The 25,021-nt window shown below is 47.2% G+C and overlaps 1 protein-coding gene across 1 annotated transcript; it reads right to left on the minus strand.

Moving 5' to 3' along the window:
- Window positions 1-31: 31 nt before the first annotated feature.
- On the minus strand, window positions 32-20,457 carry LOC116970234 (probable G-protein coupled receptor 83). The gene is made up of 2 exons (XM_033016920.1): window positions 20,310-20,457; window positions 32-557 (listed from the first exon to the last, which is right to left on the minus strand). Exons 1-2 carry the CDS (start codon window positions 20,414-20,416, stop codon window positions 32-34), a joined length of 633 nt encoding a protein of 210 aa, XP_032872811.1. The 5' UTR covers window positions 20,417-20,457.
- Between the last annotated feature and the right edge of the window lie 4,564 nt (window positions 20,458-25,021).

Genomic DNA, 25,021 nt, shown 5'->3' on the forward strand with positions numbered 1-25,021 from the left:
GAAACTCATATTCTCCATAGATGGGCCGGGCTCAAACTCCAATTTCAAGATCCTGCCTCCCGTCTCCGCTGGCCGCGGTGAGCACCAGGATCTTGCCTCCTCTCCTCCTTCTCCACCCACACTTGGCCAGAAGGGTCATGAGGTTGGAGCGGAACCTGTTGTCCATCCAACAGTAGATGAAGGGGTTCCAACAGGTGCTGCTCACGGCCACGCAGTGGAAGGCAAAGTAGAGGGTGTTGTTGAATTGGACACGTTGGCCGATGAGCAGGACGGTGTAGACGTTGAGGGGGAACCAACAGAGGGTAAAGGCCATGATGATGAAGATCATCTTGATGGTCCTCTTCTTCCTGCAGCGTTGAACGGCGGCCTCAGCTTCTGTGACGGCACCAATGGTTTCCCTCACCAATAGCTTCTTGCTCACCGCGGAGGAGGCTACGGTGATCACCACCAACGGCAGGACGTAGAACAGCGTGAAGGTTGACAGGTTGAAGTATCTTCTGAAGACTTCTGAAGACTTTGGAAAAGCGGGGACGCAATGAATCCTGATGATCTTCTCTCTGGAAGGAAGGGACAAGCGGTGAAAGCGGGTTAGAGGTTTCATGAGTTGAGGGTGTGGAGAACGGTGAGGGTGGTGAATCTGTGGAATTATTTGCCACAGAAGGCTGTTGAGGCCAATTGATATTTTTAAGACAGAGATAGGTATATTCTTGATTAGTACGGGTGTCAGGGGTTATGGGGAGAAGGCAGAAGAATTAGGTTGAGAGGTAAAGACAGATCAGACATGATTGAATGGCAGAGTAGCCTTGATTAATTAACATTCCCACAACTGCATTTGTGGGATTCGAACTGACTTCATTGTGTGCAGTTCTGATCACCTTTCTGTCGACCAGTGCTTCTTAAACCGGTGAATGGTTCACCCAAGGGCAAACACAATTATTTTGTGGTGAATTAAACTAGAGGGGTGAATGACAATTTATTCAGATATTTGTATACTTTTTTCTATACTTCATAGAAACATAGAAAATAGGTGCAGGAGTAGGCCATTCGGCCCTTCGAGCCTGCACCTCCATTCAATATGATCATGGCTGATCATCCTACTCAGTATCCTGTACCTGCCTTCTCTCCATACCCCCTGATCCCTTTAGCCACAAGGGCCACATCTAACTCCATCTTAAATATAGCCAATGAACTGGCCTCAACTACCTTCTGCGGGAGAGAATTCCACAGATTCACCACTCTCTGTGTGAAAAAAGTTTTCCTCATCTCGGTCCTAAAAGATTTCCCCAATATCCTTAAACTGTGACCCCTTGTTCTGGACTTCCCCAACATCGGGAACAATCTTCCTGCATCTAGCCTGTCCAACCCCTTAAGAATTGTGTACGTTTCTATAAGATCCCCCCTCAATCTTCTAAATTCTAGCGAGTACAAGCCGAGTCTATCCAGTCTTTCTTCATATGAAAGTCCTGACATCCCAGGAATCAGTCTGGTGAACCTTCTCTGTACTCCCTCTATGGCAAGAATGTCTTTCCTCAGATTAGGAGACCAAAACTGTACGCAATACTCCAGGTGTGGTCTCACCAAGACCCTGTACAACTGCAGAAGAACCTCCCTGCTCCTATACTCAAATCCTTTTGCTATGAATGCTAACATACCATTCGCCTTCTTCACTGCCTGCTGCACCTGCATGCCTACTTTTAATGACTGGTGTACCATGACACCCAGGTCTCGTTGCATCTCCCCCTTTCCTAATCGGCCACCATTCAGATAATAATCTACTTTCCTGTTTTTGCCACCAAAGTGGATAACCTCACATTTATCCACATTATACTGCATCTGCCATGCATTTGCCCACTCACCCAGCCTATCCAAGTCACCTTGCAGCCTCCTAGCATCCTCCTCACAGCTAACACTGCCCCCCAGCTTCGTGTCATCCGCAAACTTGGAGATGTTGCATTCAATTCCCTCGTCCAAATCATTAATATATATCGTAAATAGCTGGGGTCCCAGAACTCCCAGATGCCTTCAAAAAGGCATTGCCATTAAAGTGGTTAGTAAGCTCTTATTGGTTTGAATGGCAGTGGAGCTCGAAATTTGTTTCTCTCTACCTTTGGTTTTCTCATTTCAAAGTAGCAGGATATTTCCCAAATTTACTGTAATATAAACTTTTAGTGAAGATCAGACGAGCTAGTGGAATCATAAATTTATAAATGGCAAGTTAATATTTGGTGGTATTGTGAGCTATTGTCGGGGAGAGTTATATTTGTTGATTACTGATATATTAAATCACATACTCCATGTTTTTTTTAGCTAGTTTTCCAAGAGAGAAACTGCAGTAATCATAGCCCAAAACGGTAGGATGGGGCTGAAGCCCAATCTTTATACAGGAAGCAACCAGAGCACCTGGAGAAAGCCCATGCAGTCACAGGGAGTACGTACACACTCTGGGGTAGACACAAAATGCTGGAGCAACTCAGCGGGTGAGGCAGCATCTATGGAGAGAAGGAATTGATGACGCTTCAGTCTGAAGAAGGGTCTTGACCCAAAACGTCACCAATTCCTTCTCTCCACCAGAATGGTACAAGGCCTTTAAGAAAGAGCTAACACCTCAGCTCCTGTCTTGCTTTAACTGGACCCTTAAAGAGGGCAGGGCTCCCCCATCATGGAAGGAAGCAATTATTACCATGTTACCCAAGGAAGGCAAAGACAAAGAGCAATGTAAACATTTAGGCCAATCTCAATTTTAAATGTAGACTACAAACTATTTACCTCAATCATTTGCAAAAGACTCGAGACTTTTGTACCAGATCTGATTAATGAAGACCAAACTGGATTTATTCGGGGGCGTCAAACACAGGATAATATTAGAAGAACCCTCCACATTGTGGATAATGCTAAAAAAAAGGATACAAATATGGTCCTGGACAGTTTAGATGCAGAAAAAGCCTTTGATAGTGTTAGTTGGGTATTCTTATATGAAGTACTGAGGAGATTTGGTTTCAATGAAGGTGCAATTCGGTGTATTAAAACAATATATCAGGAGCCTACAGCTAGGATTAAGGTAAATGGAAACATATCAAAAAGGATCCAGTTAGAGAGGGGCACAAGGCAAGGATGCTGTCTTTCTCATACTCTCTTCGTTTTGTATATTGAACCCTTAGCACAAGCAATAAGGCAGAGAGAAGACCTGCAGTGGGTCAAAATAGGGGGGAAAGAACATATAATTGGTCTTTTCGCTGATGATATCATTATTTTTCTTGAACGACCAGATATATGTCTCCCAAATCTAATGAACCTATTTGAAACATATGGATACTACTCAGGGTATAAATTGAATATAACAAAAACACAAATTCTTTCATTCAATTATTCTCCATCCCAACAAATCAGAGATGCATATAATCTGAAATGGAACTCTAAAATGATGCAATATCTTAGTGTAACTATAACCAAAACACTTTCCAATTTGTTTGAAACTAATTATAACAAAATTGAAGAAAACATCAAAAAGGATGTTGAGAGGTGGTCGACCCTTCCTCTAGACTTCAGTGCCAGAATACAAACGGTAAAAATGAATATCCTACCTAAACTACTATATTTATTCCAATCTCTCCCAATTAATGTTCCCCGAGATAAATTCATAGCCTGGGATAAAATGATCTCTAGATTCATTTGGAATAGCAAAAAACCAAGAATAAAACTAACAACACTTCAACTGCCGAAAAGCAAGGGTGGAATGGCTTTACCAAATCTGAGGAAATACTTTTATGCAGCTCAACTCAGACATCTGGCTTGTTGGTGTAGATCTGATTATGAATCTCAATGGAAAGAAATGGAAAGGGAGATACAGGGTTACCAGACCCAGATTTTGGTGGGAGACAAATATCTAAGAGGGGCTTTGAGACATGCTATGGATCCAATAGTAGCATTTACGCTAGAAATATGGATTGTTATAGTGGAAAAATACAAATTAAAAAGAGGGGTTCACGCATTGAAGTGGTTGGCATATGACTCAAAGTTTAAGCCAGGGGTGTATGATTAAAAATTCAAAGAATGGGCACAAAAAGGCATAACGGCAATGTATTCAGTTTCAGAAAATAGCGAGTTTATGAGCTTCCAAGATTTAAAGTCAAAGTATGGTCTCGAAAACAAAGATTTTTTTAGATACTTGCAATTAAGAGACTACTTTATAAAAGAGATAAGGCCAGAACTAGATGAAACTTCAAATAATATGATCAAGGTGATTGTGGATACATACGAACAGAAGGGGTCTCGGGTCATCTCTGCTTTCTACCAAGCTCTGGTGGAAAGCGGGGGAGAATCAACGCTCTACATAAAAACAAAATGTGAAGCAGAATTAAAGATTCAATTAACAGAAGAAGAATGGTATCAAATGTGTGAAACACAATGTTCATCCAGAAGCTCACTAGTATGGAGAGAATTTTGCTGGAAGAATCTATCTCGCTTTTTTATAACACCCAAAATAAAAAGCAGACAACTTGCTGTCCAACAACACTGTTGGAGGCTGTGTGGGAGTACGGAGGCAGACCACTCGCATATTTTCTGGAACTGTGTAAAGATAAGGCCATACTGGGAAAATGTTAATGCAGCTGTAAATAATATCTTGGGTTATAAAATCCCAAATACCTGCCCTGTGATGTATCTGGGGCGTATTAAAGATAGTGTAAAAATAGAAGATACATATTTGATTAAAGTTTTGCTTGCAGCAAGTTAGAAGGCCATTACCAGGCAGTGGCTTCATGAAAAAAGTCCAAAAGAGGAACAGTGGTTAGAAATTGTGCGAGACATCTTTAATAGGGAGAAATTGACATATTCCTTGAGAGTCAAGGAGAATTCATTTGAGAAGGTCTGGGAAAAATGGACCGTTTATTTGAGCCATGACACCAATTAGATAAATGCCGAGCTAGATATGGGAAGATTGCGTTATATAGAACTAGATGGTATGTTTGTATGAATGTTGAATTATCTCCAGATAACTAATCAATGTAATGGTTTTTCTTTTTTTAATTTGGTAAGTGAACCACACGGTCTTATTCCAGTTTTTTTATTTATTTACTTCTTTTTTTTTTTTTCCCCGATCTACTTATTTTTTATTTTGATTGCTGTTTTTCTTACTTTGTTTTATTCATGGTGATGGTGTTGCACTGTTTAGAAAATATCTCTTAAAAATCAATAAAAATTTAAGTGAAAAAATATATATATATATTTGTGGTATTGTGAGCTATTGTCGGGGAGAGTTATAGAAAGTTATATTTGTGGATTACTGATATATTAAATCACATACTCCATGTTTTTTTTAGCTAGTTTTCCAAGAGAAAAACTGCAGTAATCATAGCCTAAAACGGTAGGATGGGGCTGAAGCCCAGTCTTTATACAGGAAGGAACCAGAGCACCTGGAGAAAGCCCATGCAGTCACAGGGAGTACGTACAAACTCTGGGGTAGACACAAAATGCTGGAGCAACTCAGCGGGTGAGGCAGCATCTATGGAGAGAAGGAATTGATGATGCTTCAGTCTGAAGAAGGGTCTTGACCCGAAACGTCACCAATTCCTTCTCTCCATAGATGCTGCCTCACCCGCTGAGTTACTCCAGCATCTTGTGTCTATCCTCGATTTTCTCAGAATCTGCAGTTCTTTCTTAAACGTACAAACTCTGTACAGAAAGCACCCGTAGTCAGGATCGCACCCAGGCCTCAGGAGCTGCAAGGCAGCAATTCGGCCCAAGGAGGGTAGATGTATAAATCGAGCTGATTGAGGAGGTATTTGTGGTAGATAGTAGATAGAATCAACCATCACTATGGTTTTGGAACATCTGGACAGGTACATGTATAGGATAGGTGTAGAAGGCTATGGGTGAAACGAAGGCAGGTAGGACTAGTTTAGATGGGGCATGTTGGTCGATGTTGGAAAGTTGGGCCGAAGGGCCTATTTCCACGCTGGATGACTGTAATTTGAGTTTAGTTTGGTTTACAATTTACAATTTTACCGAAACAAGTTAACCTACTAGCCCAGAAAAACCCACGCAGGTCACGGGGAGAACATACAAACTCCGTACAGACAGCACCTGTAGTCATGATCGAGCCTGAATCTCTGGCGCTGTAAGGTAGCAACTCTACCGTTGTGCCACTGTGCCACCCCTACATCTTGTAAATGGGATTAATATGGATGGTTAGCATGAACCTGTTGGGCTGAATGGCCTGTATACACGCTATATGACTCCGTGACCTATGTTTTGGGCCCAGAAGCTAGAGTGCTGTAGACATCAACCCACTACTCCACAAGGCTGGGATGAGTGATAGGGGCAGTGGGATGGGGAAGGGAGGTATTTCAGTAACATTTACCTGTACACGGAGTGAAACAACATCTGGTAAATAGCGTGAGGCAGAGAAACAAGACGCCAGTGCCCAGATGTTAACGATAGATAAAATACCTTTGGAGAGAGACATGCGAGGCTTTAAAGGATTTAGAATCACCTGCAAGTATACCACAAGAATTGGAAATTAAAATACAAAATAAAATGCAAACTTAATTTTAGAGATACAGCGTGGAAACAGGCTCTTTGGCCCACTGAGTGCACCAATCAGCAATCCCCGCACATTAACACTATCCTACACACACTAGGGACAATTTTATATTAATAGAAAACCAATTAACACAAACCTGTACGTCTTTGGAGTGTGAGAGGAAACCGAAGATCTCGGTGAAAACCACCCAGTCACAGGGTGAATGTACAAACTTCGTACAGACAGCACCCGTAGTCAGGATGGAACTCGGGTCTCCGGCACTGAATGTGCTGTAAGGCAACAACTCTACTGCTGTGCCACCGTGTCACCCTTTTATCACAGAAGGTGTGGGTAAATAATAACAGAAACCCTCGGCAGGTCAGGCAGCGTCTGTGGAGAGATGCACTGTGCTGAGATGAAGCAGGACCCTTCATCAGAAGCATTGAGTATGTGTATAGGTTTAAGGTGAGAGGGGAATAGGTTTAAGGTGAGGGGGGAAAGATTTAATAGGAACCTGAAGGGTAACCTTTTCTACACTAAGGGTGGTGAGAGTATGGAACGAGGTGCCTGAGGAGATAGTTGAGGCAGAAACTATTGCAAGGTTTATGAAACATTTAGACAGGTACATGGATAGGACAGGTTTAGAGGGATATGGGACAAATGCAGGCAGGTGGGACTAGTGTAGATAGGACATGTTGGTCGGTGCAAATTAGGCCGAAGGGCCTGCTTCCACACTGTAGGCTGAAGGGTCTGCTTCCACGCTGTAGTTAATTTAGTGTGGTTTAGAGATATAGCGCCGAAATGGGCTGTTCAGCCCACCGACTCCACGCCGACCAGCGATAACCACATACACTAGCACCATCCTACACACTAGAGACAATTTACTATTTGTACCAAAGCCAATTAATCTACAAACTTGTACATCTTTGGAGTGTGGGAGGAAACCGGAGCACCAGGGGAAAACCCACGTGGTCATAGGCAGAACTTACAAACTCCGTACAGGCAGCACCAGTAGTCAGGATGAAACCCCGGATCTCTGGCGCTGTGAGGCAGCTACTCTACCGCTGAGCCACCATGCTGTATGAATTAGGTCGTGATGTTGCACCTTTATAAAATGTTGGTTAGTCTGCTTATTGCGTATTGTGTGCAGTTCTGGTCACCCACTTATATGCAGGATGTGGAGGCTTTGGAGAGGATGCAGGTTGACCAGAATGATACCTGGATTAAAGTGAATTAGTTGTAAATGGACGTTGGACAGACTTGGATTGTTTTCTCCCACGCTCCATCCAAAGACGTACACTTTGTAGGTTAATTGGCTTGGTATAAAGGTAAATGACTTCTAGTGTGTGTAGGGGGTTAATGTGCGGGGTTTGCCTGGTCGGTGTGGACTTGGTGGGCAGATGGGCATGTTTCCACGCTGTATCTCCAAACTAAACTAAGCTATGTTTAATCAGGCTTTACTGGACTTTATCTTGCTCTAATCATATCCATTTATCCTGTATCTCGGTACACGTGACAATAAACTAAATTACTTTACAAACCTGAATGTCTTTTGGACAAGAGCACTCGGTGAAACCCACGCAGTCACAGGCAGGATGTACAAACCACATACAGACACCACCCAAGGTCAGGATTGATCCTGGGTCTCTGGAGCTGTGAGTCAGCAGCTACAGTACCACTGCGCCACAGTGCTGTTCAACTCTATGACTCTACGTAGAATCAGATCGTGATGTTGCATCTTTATAAAACTTTGGATAGTCTGACAGAGTAGATCAGTTGACATCTAGAGCAGCGGATGCAATAAATGAGGTTGGAGGAGATACAGGTGAACCTCTGTCGCACCTGGAACGACTGCTTGGGTCCTTGAATGGAGTTGAGGGGGGAGGTAAAGGGACAGGTGTTGTATCTCTTGCGGTTGCAATGGATAGTGCCCGGGGAGGGTGTGGTACTACCTGATCTCCCGGTGGCTCAGCACTTCAACTCCCCCTCCCATTCCCCGTCCGACCTCTCTGTCCTGGGTCTCCTCCATGGCCAGAGTGAGCAACACCGGAAATTGGAGGAACAGCACTTCATATTCCGCTTGGGAGTCTGCATCCTGCGGGCATGAACATTGAATTCTCCCAATTTTGTTAGCACTTGCTGTCTCCTCCCTTTCCTCAGCCCTCGGGCTGTCCCCTCCCATCCCTCAGCTCTCGGGCTCCTCCTCCTCCTTTTTCCTTGCTTCTCCCCGCCACCCCCTATCAGTCTGAAGAAGGGTTTCGGCCTGAAACTTTGCCTATTTCCTTCGCTCCATAGATGCTGCTGCACCCGCTGAGTTTCTCCAGCATTTTTGTGTACCTTCGATTTTCCAGCATCTGCAGTTCCTTCTTAAACACGTTGTCTACTCCACTGCGAAATCTCCTCAAGGAATGTTTACTTTGAAGAAGTTCTCCTCCTCTCTCCGGAGACAGTTTCACAACCTCCTCTCTAACTGCCCCCTCTCTGTGATCCCCCCTGCCCTCCAATTCTGCGTCCACATCCTTACCCAGACTAGATACCACAGCCACCTCTGCTTCCTCGGGGCCTGCCTGCACCTCCATCTCATACCTCATGGCTTCCAGCTCCAGTTCCCTACCTCCCAGTTCGGACCCCAACCGGACCATCGGTACTGACTGGCCATCCACCCGGTGCGGGGGGCTGAGACGCTCCCGTGTGGGAGGCCCGGTGCGGCGGGCTGAGACGCTCCCGTGTGGGCGGCCCGGTGCGGGGCGGAGACGGTGCTCCGGCGTCTGAGGCGGCGTTCTGGCGGCAGCGACCTGAATCCGGGGCTCGGCCGCGGGCCAGTGGATGACATCGTCGGGAGCTCGCGGGTCACAGGTTGAAGCCTGTTTTCCGGAGCTCCCGTGGCAACAGCTGCGTCCGCTGGACTGGAGGGCGGCAGCTTCGACCACCCCCGGGCCGCGGAGCTTGAGCCGCGGGACTGACTTACCATCGCCCGGTGGGGTATTGCCTCAGCGCAGAGGGAGAAGAGGAGGGAAGATACAGCAACCCTAAGACTTTTGCCTCCATCACACTGAGGAGGTGCGTGGTGAACTCACTGTGGTGGATGTTAATTTGTGTTTATTGTGTGTTGTTTATTAATACATGTATGGCTACAGGCAACGACATTTCGTTCAGACCGAAAGGTCTGAATGACAAATAAAGGATTCAATTCAATTCAATTCAATTCATACTCAACAATTCTCCAACCGGGCACTGAGATCCACCCAGGCCGCGATGCGCCGGCACCAGCAGGACCTCGCATTGACACTCCCGGAACTTCGGGCCTCACTTACCCAGACCTGCAACGGACCACAACTATGTTTCATCCGCCGGAAGATCCACCTCTTCAATCAAAAATTCCTGGCCCACCTTAACTCCACCAAGGACCTGAAATTATCCCGCCTCCAGGTCGCTACCGACGCCTACACTCCGCGACTCGACCACCCGCAGGCTCCGGGCCCCAACTCTGGCCTGCATCGCCTGCCCGAGTCCCGCGACACCATCTTGGCCATGAGGAGCGCCTCCTGTACTCACCAGGACGCCGCCTTCACCGACCTCCACGTCGATGTTGCCGCCGACCCTCACCTGCCTACCGATGATGCCCAGCCTCGCCGGTTCAACGGTAACTCGTACTTTCTCCCCCTCGCTGATTACTCCGACCCTCGCCGCCCACCGGGACCACCTGACCTCATCGCCGCACCGGGCCCATCCGAAATCACCGTCGCACTGGGCCCGCCGAACTTCACAGCCGCACCGGGCCCACCTAACACCGCCATCGGACTGGGCCTATCCTGCATCGTCACCGGACCGGGCCTACTGAACAATGCCGTCGCACTAGGCCCGCCTAATATTGCCGCCGCACCCGGCCTACCCAACATCGACACCGCACTGGGCCCGCCTAATATCGCCGCCGCACCCGGCCTACAAAACATCGCCACCGCACTGGGCCAGCCTAATATTGCCCCCGCACCCGGCCTACCCAACATCGCCACCGCACTGGGCCCGCCTAATATGGCCGCCGCACCCGGCCTACCCAACATCGCCACCGCACTGGGCCTGCCTAATATCGCCGCCGCACCCGGCCTACCCAACATCGCCACCGCACTGGGCCAGCCTAATATTGCCGCCGCACCCGGCCTACCCAACATCGCCACCGCACCAGACCTACTCAACATGCCCGCCGGACCGGGGCTACCCCAACATGGCCGCCGCAACGTACCCGACTCATCTCACCGCCCCACCGAGTTGGCCGACCCTCGCCGTCCTGCCGACCATCCGCCTACCGGAACCTCCCACGCATCACCCGCGGACTTCCAATTTCACTACCCACGGACTCCCACCATCGGGTCCATTGACCCTCGCCACTGAACTCCCACCATCGGGTCCGTTGACCCTCGCCACTGAACTCCCACCATCGGGTCCGTTGACCCTCGCCACTCCACCCCCCTCCAGCAGCCCACAGCCTTCGCCTTACCTGGAGCCTGGACTCTGCACCGGGCCTGAAGCCTCCACGCTGCTAACTCCCACTCTCCTGGGTTTGACTCCACTGGGTCCTAGTGCTAATCGGCCCAGCCTGGTTAACCTCAGTGGCTGTTCCACTGAGTCTTCCCCATCCCCCTCTAACTATGTGACGCCTGCTCTTCCCCACCCACACTACAGCCCTCTCACCCCTCCACCCCTTGACCACCCACCACACATCACCTCTTCCCCCGTCCACCCACCTGCCTTCCTCCGGCCCCAACACCCATCCCTGCCGGGTGTTCACCATCCCCCCCCGACCTCCCCCTCTCCAATACCGAATGGTCTGTCCTCAGCAGAGGTCTTACTTTTGTCCACCTCCGTCCCCACCTCAATGAGTTCCACGCCCACCATGACTTGGAGCTCTTCTACTGTCGTCTCCGCCTCACAGCGTACTTCGATGGGAAGGAGTCCTCGCCCCCCAGTGATGACCCCTTTTCCCGTCTCCAACGCACCCCCTCCTCGTGGAACCCCCCTCGTGGCCTCCCGGCTTTGGAACACTTTATCCAAAACTGCCGTCGCGACATCAACCGCCTCAACTTCTCCACTCCCCTATCTCACTCCAATCTCTCCCCCCCTGAACACACTGCCATCGATTCACTCCGCAACAACTCAGATTGGGTGATCAAACCAGCCGACAAGGGAGGTGCCGTGGTAGTCTGGCGCGTCGATCTCTACAAAGCTGAGGCCACGCGCCAACTCTGAGACACCTCCTCCTACTTACCCCTGGACCATGACCTCACTGGCTAGCACCAGGCCACTATCTCTAGCACCACCACTGAATTCATCCACTCCGGCTCCATGCCCCCCCCACCCCCAGAGCACCAACCTTATAGTTCCCCAGCCCCGCACGGCCCGATTTTACCTTCTCCCCAAAATCCACAAACCTGACTGTCCTGGTAGACACATTGTCTCTGCCTGTTCGTGCCCCACCGAACCCATTTCCACATACCTTGACTCCATCCTATCCCCCTTGGTTAAATCCCTTCCTACCTATGTTCAAGACACCTCAGACACTCTCCGCCGCCTCCGCGCATTCCATTCTCTAGGCCCTCACCCTCTCATCTTCACCATGGACATCCAGTCACTCTACACCTCCATCCCCCACCAGGATGGTCTCAAAGCCCTCCGGTTCTTCCTCGACCAGAGGAGCAACCTATACCCAGCCCTGACACTCTCCTCCGCCTAGCGGAGCTTGTCCTTACCCTCAATAACTTCACGTTTGACTCCTCCCATTTCCTCCAAATACAAGGCATGGCTATGGGCAAACGCATGTGCCCCAGCTACGCCTGCCTCGTTGTCGGGCACGTAGAACAATCCTTGTTCAATACGTACCAGGGCCCCATCCCCGAGCTCTACCTTCGCCACATCGACGACTGCTTTGGTGCCACCTCCTGCACCCACACACTGACTTCATCCACTTCACCACCAACTTCCATCCGGCACTCAAATACACCATGACTATTTCCAACACTTCCCTAACATTCCTTGACCTCACTATCTCCATCGCAGGTGATAGACTTCTGACCGACATCCAATATAAACCCACTGACTCCCATGGCTATCTGGACTACACTTTGTCCCACCCTGCCTCCTGTAAGGACTCCATCCCCTACTCCCAATTCCTCCGTCTACGCCGCAACTGCTCCCAGGATGAGGCGTGCCACACCAGGGCATCTGAAATGTCCTAATTCTTCAGGGAACGGGGGTTCCCCTCCTCCACCAAGTTCAAGTTTAAGTGAGTTTATTGTCATGTGTCCCTGTATAGGACAATGAAATTCTTGCTTTGCTTAAGCACACAGAAAATAGTAGGCATTTACTACAAAACAGATAAATGTGTCCATATACCATGATATAAATATATACACACATGAATAAATAAACTGGTAGTGCAAATAACAGAAAGTGGTTGCTAATAATCAGAGTTTTGTCCGAGCCAGGTTTAATAGCCTGATGGCTGAGGGGAAGTAGCTATTCCTGAACCTGGTTGTTGCAGTCTTCAGGCTCCTGTACCTTCTACCTGAAGGTAGCAGGGAGATGAGTGTGTGGCCAGGATGGTGTGGGTCTTTGATGATACTGCCAGCCTTTTTGAGGCAGCGACTGCGATAAATCCGCTCGATGGATGGAAGGTCAGAGCCGATGATGGACTGGGCAGTGTTTACTTCTTTTTGTAGTATTTTCCTCTCCAGGGCGCTCAAATTGCCGAACCAAGCCACGATGCAACCGGTCAGCATGCTCTCGACTGTGCACCTGTAGAAGTTAGAGAGAGTCTTCCTTGACAATCCGACTCTCCGTAATCTTCTCAGGAAGTAGAGGCGCTGATGAGTTTTTTTGATAATTGCGTTATCACCATAGATGAGGCTCGCACCAGGGTCTCTTCCATACCCCGCAACACTGCTCTCTCTCCCCATCCCCGCACTCGCAACAAGGGCAGAGTCCCCCTAGTCCTCACCTTTCACCCCACTAGCCGTCACATAGAACAAGTATTCCTCCGTCAGTTTCGCCACCTCCAACGTGACCCCACCACTCGCCACATCTTCCCATCTCCCCCCATGTCTGCCTTCCGCAAAGACCGCTCCCTCCGTAACTCCCGTGTCAATTCTTCTCTTCCCTCCCCTACCACCCCCTCCCCGGGCACTTTCCGTTGCAACCGCAAGTGATGCAACACCTGTCCCTTTACCTCCCCCCTCGACTCCATTTAAGGACCCAAGCAGTCGTTCCAGGTGCGACAGAGGTTCCCCTGTATCTCCTCCAACCTCATCTACTGCATCCGCGCTGCTCTAGATGTCAGCTGATCTACATCGGTGAGAATAAGCGGAGGCTGGGCGATCATTTCGCCGAACACCTCCGCTCGGTCCGCAAGAACCTACCTGACCTCCCGGTGGCTCAGCACTTCAACTCCCCCTCCCATTCCCTGTCTGACCTCTCTGTCCTGGGTCTCCTGCATGGCCAGAGTGGGCAATACCGGAAATTGGAGGAACAGCACCTCATATTCCGCTTGGGGAGCCTGCGTCCGAATGGCATGAACATTGAATTCTCCCAATTTTGTTAGCCCTTGCTGTCTCCTCCCTTTCCTCAGCCCTCGGTCTGTCTCCTCCCATCCCTCAGCCCTCTGGTTCCTACTCCTCCTTTTTCCTTCCTTCTCCCCGCCACCCCCTATCAGTCTGAAGAAGGGTTTCGGCCCGAAACGTTGCCTATTTCCTTCGCTCCATAGATGCTGCTGCACCCGCTGAGTTTCTCCAGCATTTTTGTGTCCCGACATTACGGCTGTGATCACAGCCTTTGACTGAGATATTTCTCTCCTTGTGCAAGTGAAATAAACCTACTGTTGATGGTCAATGATTTGAGTCCTTAAGTCTTATTACCGGTCGTGACATCAACTCTACTCAGCAACTCATGGCATTAGTCAGAGTCGTGAGAATAATAACCTCAAGGTCAATGCATGGTGCAGGACTCAAGGGGCTGAATATCCACACCTACCTCTACAGAAGGGTCTCGATCCACAACATCACCTACTCAGGCCATCCAGAGATGTTACCTGACTTGTTGAGTGACTCCAACACTTTGTGTTCCACCTGCCTCTGTTCCTTACTTTGAACACCTGCCCGGTGATCGGTCCAACAACCAAGAAAGCACACCAACGCTGCTCCTTCCTTAGAAAGCTTAGGAGGTTTGGCATGTCCACTACAACTCTCACCAACTTCTACAGATGCATCATCGCTTGGTTTGGGAAGAGCTCCCTCCATGACCGCAAGAAATTGCAGCAAATTGTGGATGCAGCCCAGACCATCACACAAACCAACCTCCCTTCTATTGACTCCATTTATACCTCATGCTGCCTCGGCAAGGCCAGCAGCACAATCAAGGATGAGTCGCACCCTGGCTACTCCTCTGCTCATCCACTCATCCACTCACACACTCACTCACTCACCCACCCACCCACCAGTATTGTCTCCTTCCAGATAAGTTATTCGACTGGTCGCCAGAGTTGTAGATGATAAAATCAACGACATGAGTTCAAATCTCACCCGTGCAGATGGAAAACTTAAATTCAAGGAAATAAATATCTTTTTAAAAAGCCAGACTTAATAATAATGAAGATATTGAACGTTTTTATTCAGATTTAGGCTGGAGATTGGTTCCGACCCGAAACATCATCCATCCTTTTTTCTCCATACATGCTGCCTGAGTTACTCTAGCACTTTGTGTCTATCTTTGGTATAAAGCAGCACTTGCAGTTCTTTGTTTCTACTGAACGTAACTATCCATCTGCTCACTAATATCCTTGAGAGAAGGAGATTGTCCTGAACCTGTTTTGCCAGAAGGTGACTCTAGTAATGACATCTAAGGCAGGCGTATCTAGGGATGAACAGTAATTACCTGTCTTTCCCCCAACAGCCACACCCCACAAACAAATACATGTGGTAACACATATATCAGGCATAACAGAACAGAGAGATTCTGGGCGGCACTGTGGTGCAGCGGGTAGAGCTGCTGCCTCATCACGCCGGAGACCCGGGTTAAATCGTAACTTGCACATTCTCTCTGTGACCGCGTGGGTTTCCTGCAGGTGCTCCAGTTTCTTCAACTACAAAAACGTACAGGTTTGTAGATTAATTGGCTTCGGTAAAAATAAAATATAAATGTAAAATTGTCCCTCGTGTGTGTGTAGGGTAGTGTTAATGTGCAGGGGTCGCTGATTGGTGCGGCTAAACTAAACTAATATCCCAAAGACGTGCGTGTTTGTATGTTAATTAGCCCCCTGTAAATTGCCCCCTAGTGTGTGGTGAGTTTTAGAATTCAGCGGGGAGTTGATGGTAATGTGGGGAGATTAAAAAGAATGACAAGATGGGCTGAAGGGCCTGTTTGCATTTTGTATCTCTCTACTCAGAGAAGTATATACTGCCATATTATGTGGTGGCAATTGGTTGAGCCACTGACTCACCGCGCCAGAGATCTGGGTGCGATCCTGACCTTGTGTGTCTGTGTGCATCTGTGTGCATGCGTGTGTGCATGCGTGTGTGAGTATATATATGCATGTGAGTGTGCGTGTGTTTGTGCGTGGATATATTTGCCTGTGTGTGTGAGTGTGTGTGCTTGTGAGTATGTGAGTGTGCGTGTGTGTTTGTGTGCATGCCTATGTGTGTATGTGTATGTGTGTGAGTGTATGCGTGTGTGAGTGTGTGTGTGCCTGTGTGTGTGCGCGCGCATGTGTGTGCGTGTTTGTGTGCATGCCTGTGTGTGTATGTGTATGTGTGTGCGTGAGAGTGTATGTGTGTTCGTGTGTGAGTGCGTGTGTGAGTGCATGTGTGAGTGTGAGTGTGTGTGTGCGCGCGCATGTGTATACGCGCGTGTGTGCATGTGTGTGGGTGCGTTTGTGTGCGCGTGTGTGTGCGCATGTGTGAAAGTGTGCACATGTGTGTGTATATATGTGCATGTGAGTGTGCGTGTGTTTGTGCATGTATATATTTGCGTGTGTGTGTGAGTGTGTGTGTGCGTGTGAGTATGTTTGTGAGTGCGTGAGGGCGTGTGTTAGTGTGCATGCCTGTGTGTATGTGTATGTGTGTGCGTGTGTGTACGTGTGCGTGTGCGTGTGTGTATGTGTGTGTACGTGTGTGAGTGCGTGTGTGAGTGCGTGTGCGTGTGTGAGTGTGTGTGTGTGTGCGCGTGTGCTAGTGCGTGTGCCTGAGTGAGTGCGTGTGCAAATGCGTGTGAACGTGCGTGTGTGAGCGCGTGCGTGCATGCACATGCATGTTTGTTGCGTGTGTGTGTGCATGTGCGTGTGCGTATGCCCGTGCCCTCTCTCCGGGTGCTCCGGTTTCCTCCCACATCCCAATGACGTGCGGGTTTGCAGGTTAATGGGCCCTCTGTAAATTGCCCCATAGAGCGCAGGGAGTGGGTGAGAAAGTAGGATAACATAGAACCAGTTTGTACGGGGTGGAAACATAGAAATAGATAATAGGTGCAGGAGTAGGCCATTCAGCCCTTCCAGAACATTCAATATGTTCATGCCTAATCATCTAAAATCAGTACCACGTTCCTGCTTTTCCCAATATCCCTTGATTCTTTAAGCCCTAACAGCTAAATCTAACTGTCTTCAAAAACATCCAGTGAATTGGCCTCCACTGTCTTCTGTGGCAGAGAATTCCACAGATTCACAACTCTCTGGGAGAAAATGTTTTTCCTCATCTCAGTCCTAAATGGCCTACCCCATATTCTTAAACTGTGACCCCTGGATCTGGACTCCCTTAACATGGGGAACATTTTTCCTACATCTAGCCTGTCCAATCCTTTAAGAATTTTAGGTGGTCGCTTGTGATCGTTGATATCTCTAAACTAAACTGAACTGAACTAAACTAAACTAAACTAAACATAGAACAATACAGCACATGTACAGATGCCTTGGCCCATAATACCTGGGCTGAACATGACACCAAGTTTCTGTAAATCTGTAAAGTCTAAACTGTAGGTTGGAGCGGAACCTGTTGTCCATCCAACAGTAGATGAAGGGGTTCCAACAGTTGCTGCTCACGGCCACCCAGTGGAAGGCAAAGTAGAGGGTGTTGTTGAATTGGACGCGTTGGCCTGTGAGCAGGACGGTGTAGACGTTGAGGGGGAACCAACTGAAGGTTGAAGGTTGACTGGTCCATGCACCTCCTGAAGACTTCTGAAGGCTTTGGAAAAGCGGGGACACAATGAATCCTGATGATCTTCTCTCTGGAAGGAAGGGACAAGCGGAGAAAGCGGGTTAGAGGTTTCATGAGTTGACGGTGTGGAGAACGGTGAGGTGGTGAATCTGTGGAATTCGTTGCCACAGAAGACAGTGGAAACCAATGGATATTTTTAAGACTGAGATAGTTATATTCTTGATTAGTACGGGTGTCAGGGGTTATGGGGAGAAGGCAGAAGAAATGGGTTTAGAGCTAAAGATAGATCAGACATGATTGAATGGCAGAGTAGACTTGATGAATTCAAATTCCCACAACTGCATTTGTGGGATTTGAACTGACTCTATTGTGTGCAGTTCTGGTCCCCTTTTTGTAGAGGGCAGCACGGTGGCGCAGCGGTAGAGTTGATGCCTCACAGTGACAGAGACCTAGGTTCGATCCTGACTACGGGTGCTGTTTGTGCAGAGTTTGTACGATCTCCCCGTGACCACATGGATTTTCTCCGGGAGCTGTGGTTTCCACCCACATTCCAAAGGCGGTAGAGGGGAGGACGGTGTGTCTGTAGCCTGTCTCCTTTATCATTGTTACTGTTTCGCATATCTTTCATTCATTTATTCTGTATCTCCCTGTATCACCATCTTTATCTCCCGTTTCCCTTTCCAGTTGGTTATTAATAATTAAAGTTTTGTCCGTGCCAGGTTCAATACCCTGATGACTGTGGGGAAGTAGCTATTCCTGAACCTGGTTGTTGCAGTCTTCAGGCTCCTGTACCTTCTACCTGAAGGTAGCAGGGAGATGAGTGTGTGGCCAGGATGTTGTGGATCTTTGATGATACTGCCAGCCTTTTTGAGGCAGCGACTGTGATAAATCCCCTCGATGGAAGGAAGGTCAGAGCCGATGATGGACTGGGCAGTGTTTACTACTTTTTGTAGTCTTTTCCTTTCCAGGGCTCTCAAGTTGCCGAACCAAGCCACGATGCAACCGGTCAGCATGCTCTCTACTGTGCACCTTTTGAAGTTAGAGAGAGTCCTCCTTGACAAACCGACTCTCCGTAGTCTTCTCATGAAGTAGAGGCACTGTTGAGCTTTCTTGATAATTGCATTAATGTTCTTGGACCAGGAAAGATCTTCAGAGATGTGCACGCCCACGAATTTGAAGCTCTTGACCCTTTCAACCATCGACCCGTTGATATAAACGGGGCTGTGAATCCCCATCCTACTCCTTCCAAAGTCCCCAATCAGTTCCTTGGTATTGCTGGTGTTGAGGGCAAGGTTATTGTGCTGGCACCATATGGACAGTTGCTCGATCTCTCTTCTATACTCTGACATCCCCATCAGTGATACGTCCCACAACAGTGGTGTCGTCAGTGAACTTGATGATCTAGTTCGCACTGACGAATGCAGTCATCAGTATAGAGTGAGCACGCAGCCTTGAGGTGCTCCCGTGCTGATTGTTATCGAGGCTGACACATTTCCACCAATACGAACAAATTGTGGTCTGTGAATGAGGAAGTCGAGGATCCAATTGCAGAGGGATGCGCAGAGACCCAGTTCTGTGAGTTTGGTCATACACACCAAGGACAAGTTACAATTACTGAAGCCAATTAAGCTACAAATTTACACGTCTTTGGGATGCTGGAGGGAACCAGAGCACCTGGAGAAAGCCCATGCAGTCACAGGGAGTACGTACTCTCTGAGGTAGAAACAAAATGCTGGAGTAACTCAGCAGGTGAGGCAGTTTCCATGGAGAGAAGGAATTGGTGACGCTTCAGTCTGAAGAATGGTCTCAATCCGAAGCGCTGCAAATTCCTTCTCTCCATAGATGCTGCCTCACCCGCTGAGTTACTGCAGCATTTTGTGTCTATCCTCGATTTTACCAGCATCTGCAGTTCTTTCCCAAATGTACAAACTCTGTACAGACAGCACCCATAGCCAACATCACACCCAGGCCTCAGGCGCTGCAAGGCAGCATTTCGGCAAAATGGTAGGTGTATAGATTGAGCTTATTGAGGAGGTAGTTGAGATAGGTACTATCATGATGGTAATGAAAGATTAGGACAGGTACATGGATAGGATATGTGTAGAGTGATAAGGGCCAAACGCAGGCAGGTGGGTCTAGTTTAGATGAGACATGTTGGTCGGTGTGGGCAAGTTGGGCCAAAGGGCCTATTTCCACGCTGGATGACTGTAATTTGAGTTTATATTGATTTATAATTCATAATTATACCGTAACAAATTAACCTACTAACCGGGAGAAAACCCACGCAGGTCACGGGGAGAACATACAAACTCTGTACAGTCAGCACCTGTAGTGAGGATCAAACCCGAGTCTCTGGCGCTCTAAGGTAGCAACTCTACCGTTGTGCCACTGTGCCACTGCTAGTTCTTGAAAATAGGATTAATATGGATGGTTAGCATGAACCTGTTGGGCTGAATGGCCTGTATACACGCTATGTGACTCCGTGGCCTATGTTTTGGGCCCAGAAGCTAGAGTGCTGTAGACATTAACCCACTACTCCACAAGGCTGGGATGAGTGATAGGGGCAGTGGGACGGGGAAGGGAGGTATTTCAGTAACATTTACCTGTACACGTAGTGAAACAACGTCTGGTAAATAGCGTGAGGCACAGAGAAACAAGACGCCAGTGCCCAGATGTTAACGATAGATAAAATACCTTTGGAGAGAGACATGCGAGGCTTTAAAGGATTTAGAATCACCTGCAAGTAAACAACAAGAATTGGAAATTAAAATACAAAATAAAATGCGAATAATAGAAATCAGGTTTAGCATTTTTAGTCTTAGTTTTAGAGATACAGCGCGGAAACAGGCCCTTTGGCCCACTGAGTCTGTGCCGACCAGTAATCCCCGCACATTAACACTATCCTACACACACTAGAGACAATATCTCGATGAAAACCCATGCAGTCACAGGGTGAATGTACAACGTTCGTACAGACAGCACCCGTAGTCAGGATGGAACTCGGGTCTCCTGCACTGAATGTGCTGTAAGGCAGCAACTCTACTGCTGTGCCACCGTGTCACCCTTTTATCACAGAAGGTGTGGGTAAATAATAACAGAAACACTCGGCGTCTGTGGAGAGATGCACTGTGCTGAGATGAAGCAGGACCCTTCATCAGAAGCATTGAGTATGTGCATAGGTTGAAGGTGAGAGGGGAATAGGTTTAAGGTGAGGGGGGAAAGATTTAATAGGAACCTGAAGCTTTTTTTACACTAACGGAAGTGGGTGTATGGAACGAGGTGCCTGAGGAGATAGTTGAGGCAGGATCTATTGCAAGGTTTAAGAAACATTTAGACAGTTACATGGATAGGACAGGTTTAGAGGGAAATGGGACAAACGCGGGCAGGTGGGACTAGTGTAGATGGAACATGTTGGTCGGTGCAAATTAGGCCGAAGGGCCTGCTTCCACGCTGTAGTTAATTTAGTGTGGTTTAGAGATACAGTGCCGAAACGGGCTCTTCAGCCCACCGACTCCACGCCGACCAGCGATCACCCCATACACTAGCACCATCCAATGCACTCGGGACAATTTATAATTTTTACCGAAGCCAATTAATCTATAAACTTGTACGTCTTTGCAGTGTGGGAGAAAACCGGAGCACCAGTGGGAAACCCCACATGGTCTCGGGCAGAACGTACAAACTCCGTACAGACAGCACCCGTAGTCAGGATCAAATCCCGGGTCCCTGGCGCTGTGAGGCAGCAACTCTACCGCTGTGCCACCGTGCTGTATGACTCTACGTAGAATCAGATCGTGATGTTGCACCTTTATACAACTTTGGATAGTCTGCTTATTGAGTATTGTGTGCAGTTCTGGTCACCCCATTACAGGGAGGATGTGGAGGCTTTGGTGAGGATGCAGAAGAGGTTTACCAGAATGATACCTGGATTAAAGTGAATTAGCTGTAAAGGGACGTTGGACAGACTAGGATTGTTTTCTCCGGAGCAAGTGAGGCTGAGTGGAAATATATAAAACCATGAGAGGCATAGATTGGGTAGACTTTCTTCCAAATCTTTTTTCCAGGGTAGAAAATTGTCTATAATAATATAGAGGTTCACAAAGTTAATTCCCGGGAAGGCTGGACAGTCATATGTTGAATAAATGGAGCAGCTGGGCTTGCATACTCTGGAATTTAGTAGGATGACAGGGGATCTTATTGAAACATAAGATTATTATTGGACACGCTAGAGGCAGGAAACATGTTTCCGATGTTGGGGGAGTCCAGAACCAGTGGCCACAGTTTAAGAATAAGGGGTTGGCTATTTAGAACAGATTTGAGGGAAAAAAAATTCACCCAGAGAGTTGTGAATCTGTGGAATTCTCTGCCTCAGAAGGCAGAAGAGGCCAATTCTCTGGATGCTTTCAAGAGAGCTCTTAAAGCGGAGTCAAGGGATATGGGGAGAAGGCATGAATGGATTACTGATTGTAGATGATCAACCATGATCACAGTGAATGGCGGTGATGGCTCGAAGGGCCGAATGGCCTACTCCTGCACCTACTGTCTATTGTCAAAGAAGCGGGAGATTGTGAGTGTTTGATATTTGACACGGACTCAGTGAGCCGAAGGATTTGTTTACTGCCTGAAGCAATTCAGTTCAGTTCAGTTTATTATCATGTGTTCCGAGGTACAGTGGAAAGCCTTTGTTGCATGCTAACCAGTCAGCAGAAAGACAAGACATGATTACAAACAAGCCATTTACAGTGTATCAATACATGCTAAGGGAATAACGTTTAGCGTAAGGTAAAGCCAGCAAAGACTGATCAAGGATAGTCTGATGGTCACCAAAGAGGTAGATAGTAGTTCAGCATTGCTCTCTGGTTGTGATAGGATGGTACAGTTACCTGACAACAACTGGGAAATTACCTGCCCTTATTTACTAAATTACAAACGTCGATCCAATTTTGGAAAACATTACCGATGTCCTTAATAGGCAGAATAAATGCCATTAAAATGATTTTTCTTCCACAAATACTGTATTTATTCCAATCAATACCTACATACATACCTAAAAACTTGTTTTTACAAATTGACTCATACATCACAAATTTCATATGGGACTATAAATCCCATAGAATTCAAAGAAGACATTTATGTAAACCTAAAGAATACGGTGGACTCACACTTCCCACTTTTATGTACTACCATTGGGCAGTGAACATTAAAAATATAATGTACTGGTTGGACAGTTCAACACAACAGGCAGAATGGACAATAATGGAGAAGGAGGATTGTACTCCTTTTAACAGCGATCCTTTTCTCCCCAATAAAACCGAAGAACACAATGTATAAGAAAAACCCGATGATTCACAGCACAATACGAATTTGGAGACAAATAAAATCCTCTCTTAAATGAAGAAATCTTTCGCTTCTCTCACTGATAGCTAACAACCCGGCGTTTAAGCCATCGACTATTGACAAAACGTTTACCCTCTGGGAACGATTAGGAATTAAGACTTGGGAAGATTTGTATGAAGAAGGAAACATTTTACCATTCCAAGACTTACAGCTTCAATACAATTTGGAAAATAACCAATATTTTAGATAATTACAAACCCGAGATTATTTGAAAAAACACAAGATTATCAAAATTTGAAGATGGACTTTCTAGAGCAAGGCATGAATAGACAGGTGGAATTGGTTAATTTAACATCATATTTTTATAATATTATTTTCGGCAAAAAAACTTATACTTAAATTCTGGAAAAACGCTCCTATCCCAACGTTTAAAATGTGGATCACAAATATGTTGGAAATATTACATCGCGAGGAAATGAGACTCGTTCTAGCAGGAAAACAAGAATAATTCTTAAGAATATGGTCACCTTTTATTAATTTGTTACAAGTATAATATGGGACAGCATAACCCTAGAAAGTTATTGTTTCACAACTAGGTGATGGGTGTGAATCGTTATGAATTAGGCACATTCCCTTTCTTTTTGTTCAGCTCTGCCTTCTTTGGATTTTTTACTTATTTCCTTTCTCTTCTTAAGGCCCTCTTCTCCTGTGGCCTGTTATCTGTTCTTTTCTCTTTCCTTTTTTTTCCTCACGTTTTCAAGCACACAGTCTACTTAAACAACATGATTCATTTAACGCCAACTACTGCGAACTACACTTCACTACTATCCTCCCTTCTCTTCTTTCTCTTTTCCCTTTTTCTATTACAGCTTAAAGTTTAAAAAAGAGAGAAGTTGTACACAAAATGTATTATGTTGCATATCATGATTAAGATGTATGTACAATGCTTTTAATAAATAAATAAATAAATAAATAAATAAATAGATAAAATAAAAAACAGCTGGGAAGGAACTGTGCCTGAATCTGGAGGTGTGCGTTTTCACGCTTCTATACCTTTTTCGCGATGGGAGATGGGAGAAGAGGGAATGGCCAGGGTAAGAATGGTCCCTGATGATACTGCTAGCCTTGCTGAGGCAGCGCGAGGTAAAACATTGAGTTAATAGTTGATTTGTCTGATGGTATGGGCTGCGTCCACAATTTGCTGCAATTTCTTGCAGTTTTGGATGGGAAGAGAGAAGAGGGAGTGGCCAGGGTGAATTTGAGTCATCACGGCTCCAGTCGCAGTGTCTCAGGTGCCCTGTGAGAAGGGCGGAGTGTCAGTGATTAAGAGAGATATCGGCAACTTAAAGTGATCTTGACAAACTAAGAGACTGGGAGGGGAGGGGAGCTGGAGAGAAGGCAGGGAATGGGGAGGGAGGGCAGGTCTGGGTGAGGGTGGATAGTAAGGTGCTACAATGTGATGTGTAGAAGGAAGGATGGGGGAGAGATAGAGTTAGGGGGAAAGAGGTGTAAGGAAGGACGGTGCTGGAGTAGCTCAGCGGGTCAGGCAATATCTCTGGAAAAGTTCATGAGTAATAGAAGCACAATTAGGCTATTCGGCCCATCAAGTAGAGTTGAAGCCTAGCAACGCACGAGACCCGGGTTATATTCTCACTACGGGGGAGGGATGGAGAGGGAGGGAGGGAATAGAAGGGAGAGGGAGGGAGAGGGGAGGGAGACAGAATGCTTTAGAGTTTCGACAGATGAGGGGGAACCTCATTGAAACTTGCCAAATAGTGAAAAGCCTGGATAGAGTGGTTGTGGATAGGATGTCCACACGTGTGGGAGAGTCTCGAACCAGAGAGCATAACCTCAGAATAAAAGGATGGACCTTTAGAAAGCAGATGAGGAGGAATCTCCTTGGTAAGAGGGTGGTGAATCTGTGGAATTAATTGCCACAGAAGGCTTTGGTGGCCAAGTCAATGGATATTTTACAGGC

This window comes from Amblyraja radiata, unplaced genomic scaffold, assembly GCF_010909765.2.
Source record: "Amblyraja radiata isolate CabotCenter1 unplaced genomic scaffold, sAmbRad1.1.pri scaffold_666_ctg1, whole genome shotgun sequence".
In the NCBI taxonomy this organism is placed as follows: domain Eukaryota; kingdom Metazoa; phylum Chordata; class Chondrichthyes; order Rajiformes; family Rajidae; genus Amblyraja; species Amblyraja radiata.

Coding starts and splice junctions, on each gene's coding strand:
- LOC116970234 (XM_033016920.1), bottom strand. CDS start 20,416: ATGTCTCTCTCCAAAGGTATTTTATCTATCGTTAACATCTGGGCACTG. Junction 558..20,309: donor TTGTTTCACTACGTGTACAG/GTAAATGTTACT, acceptor CCTTCCTTCCAG/AGAGAAGATCATCAGGATTC.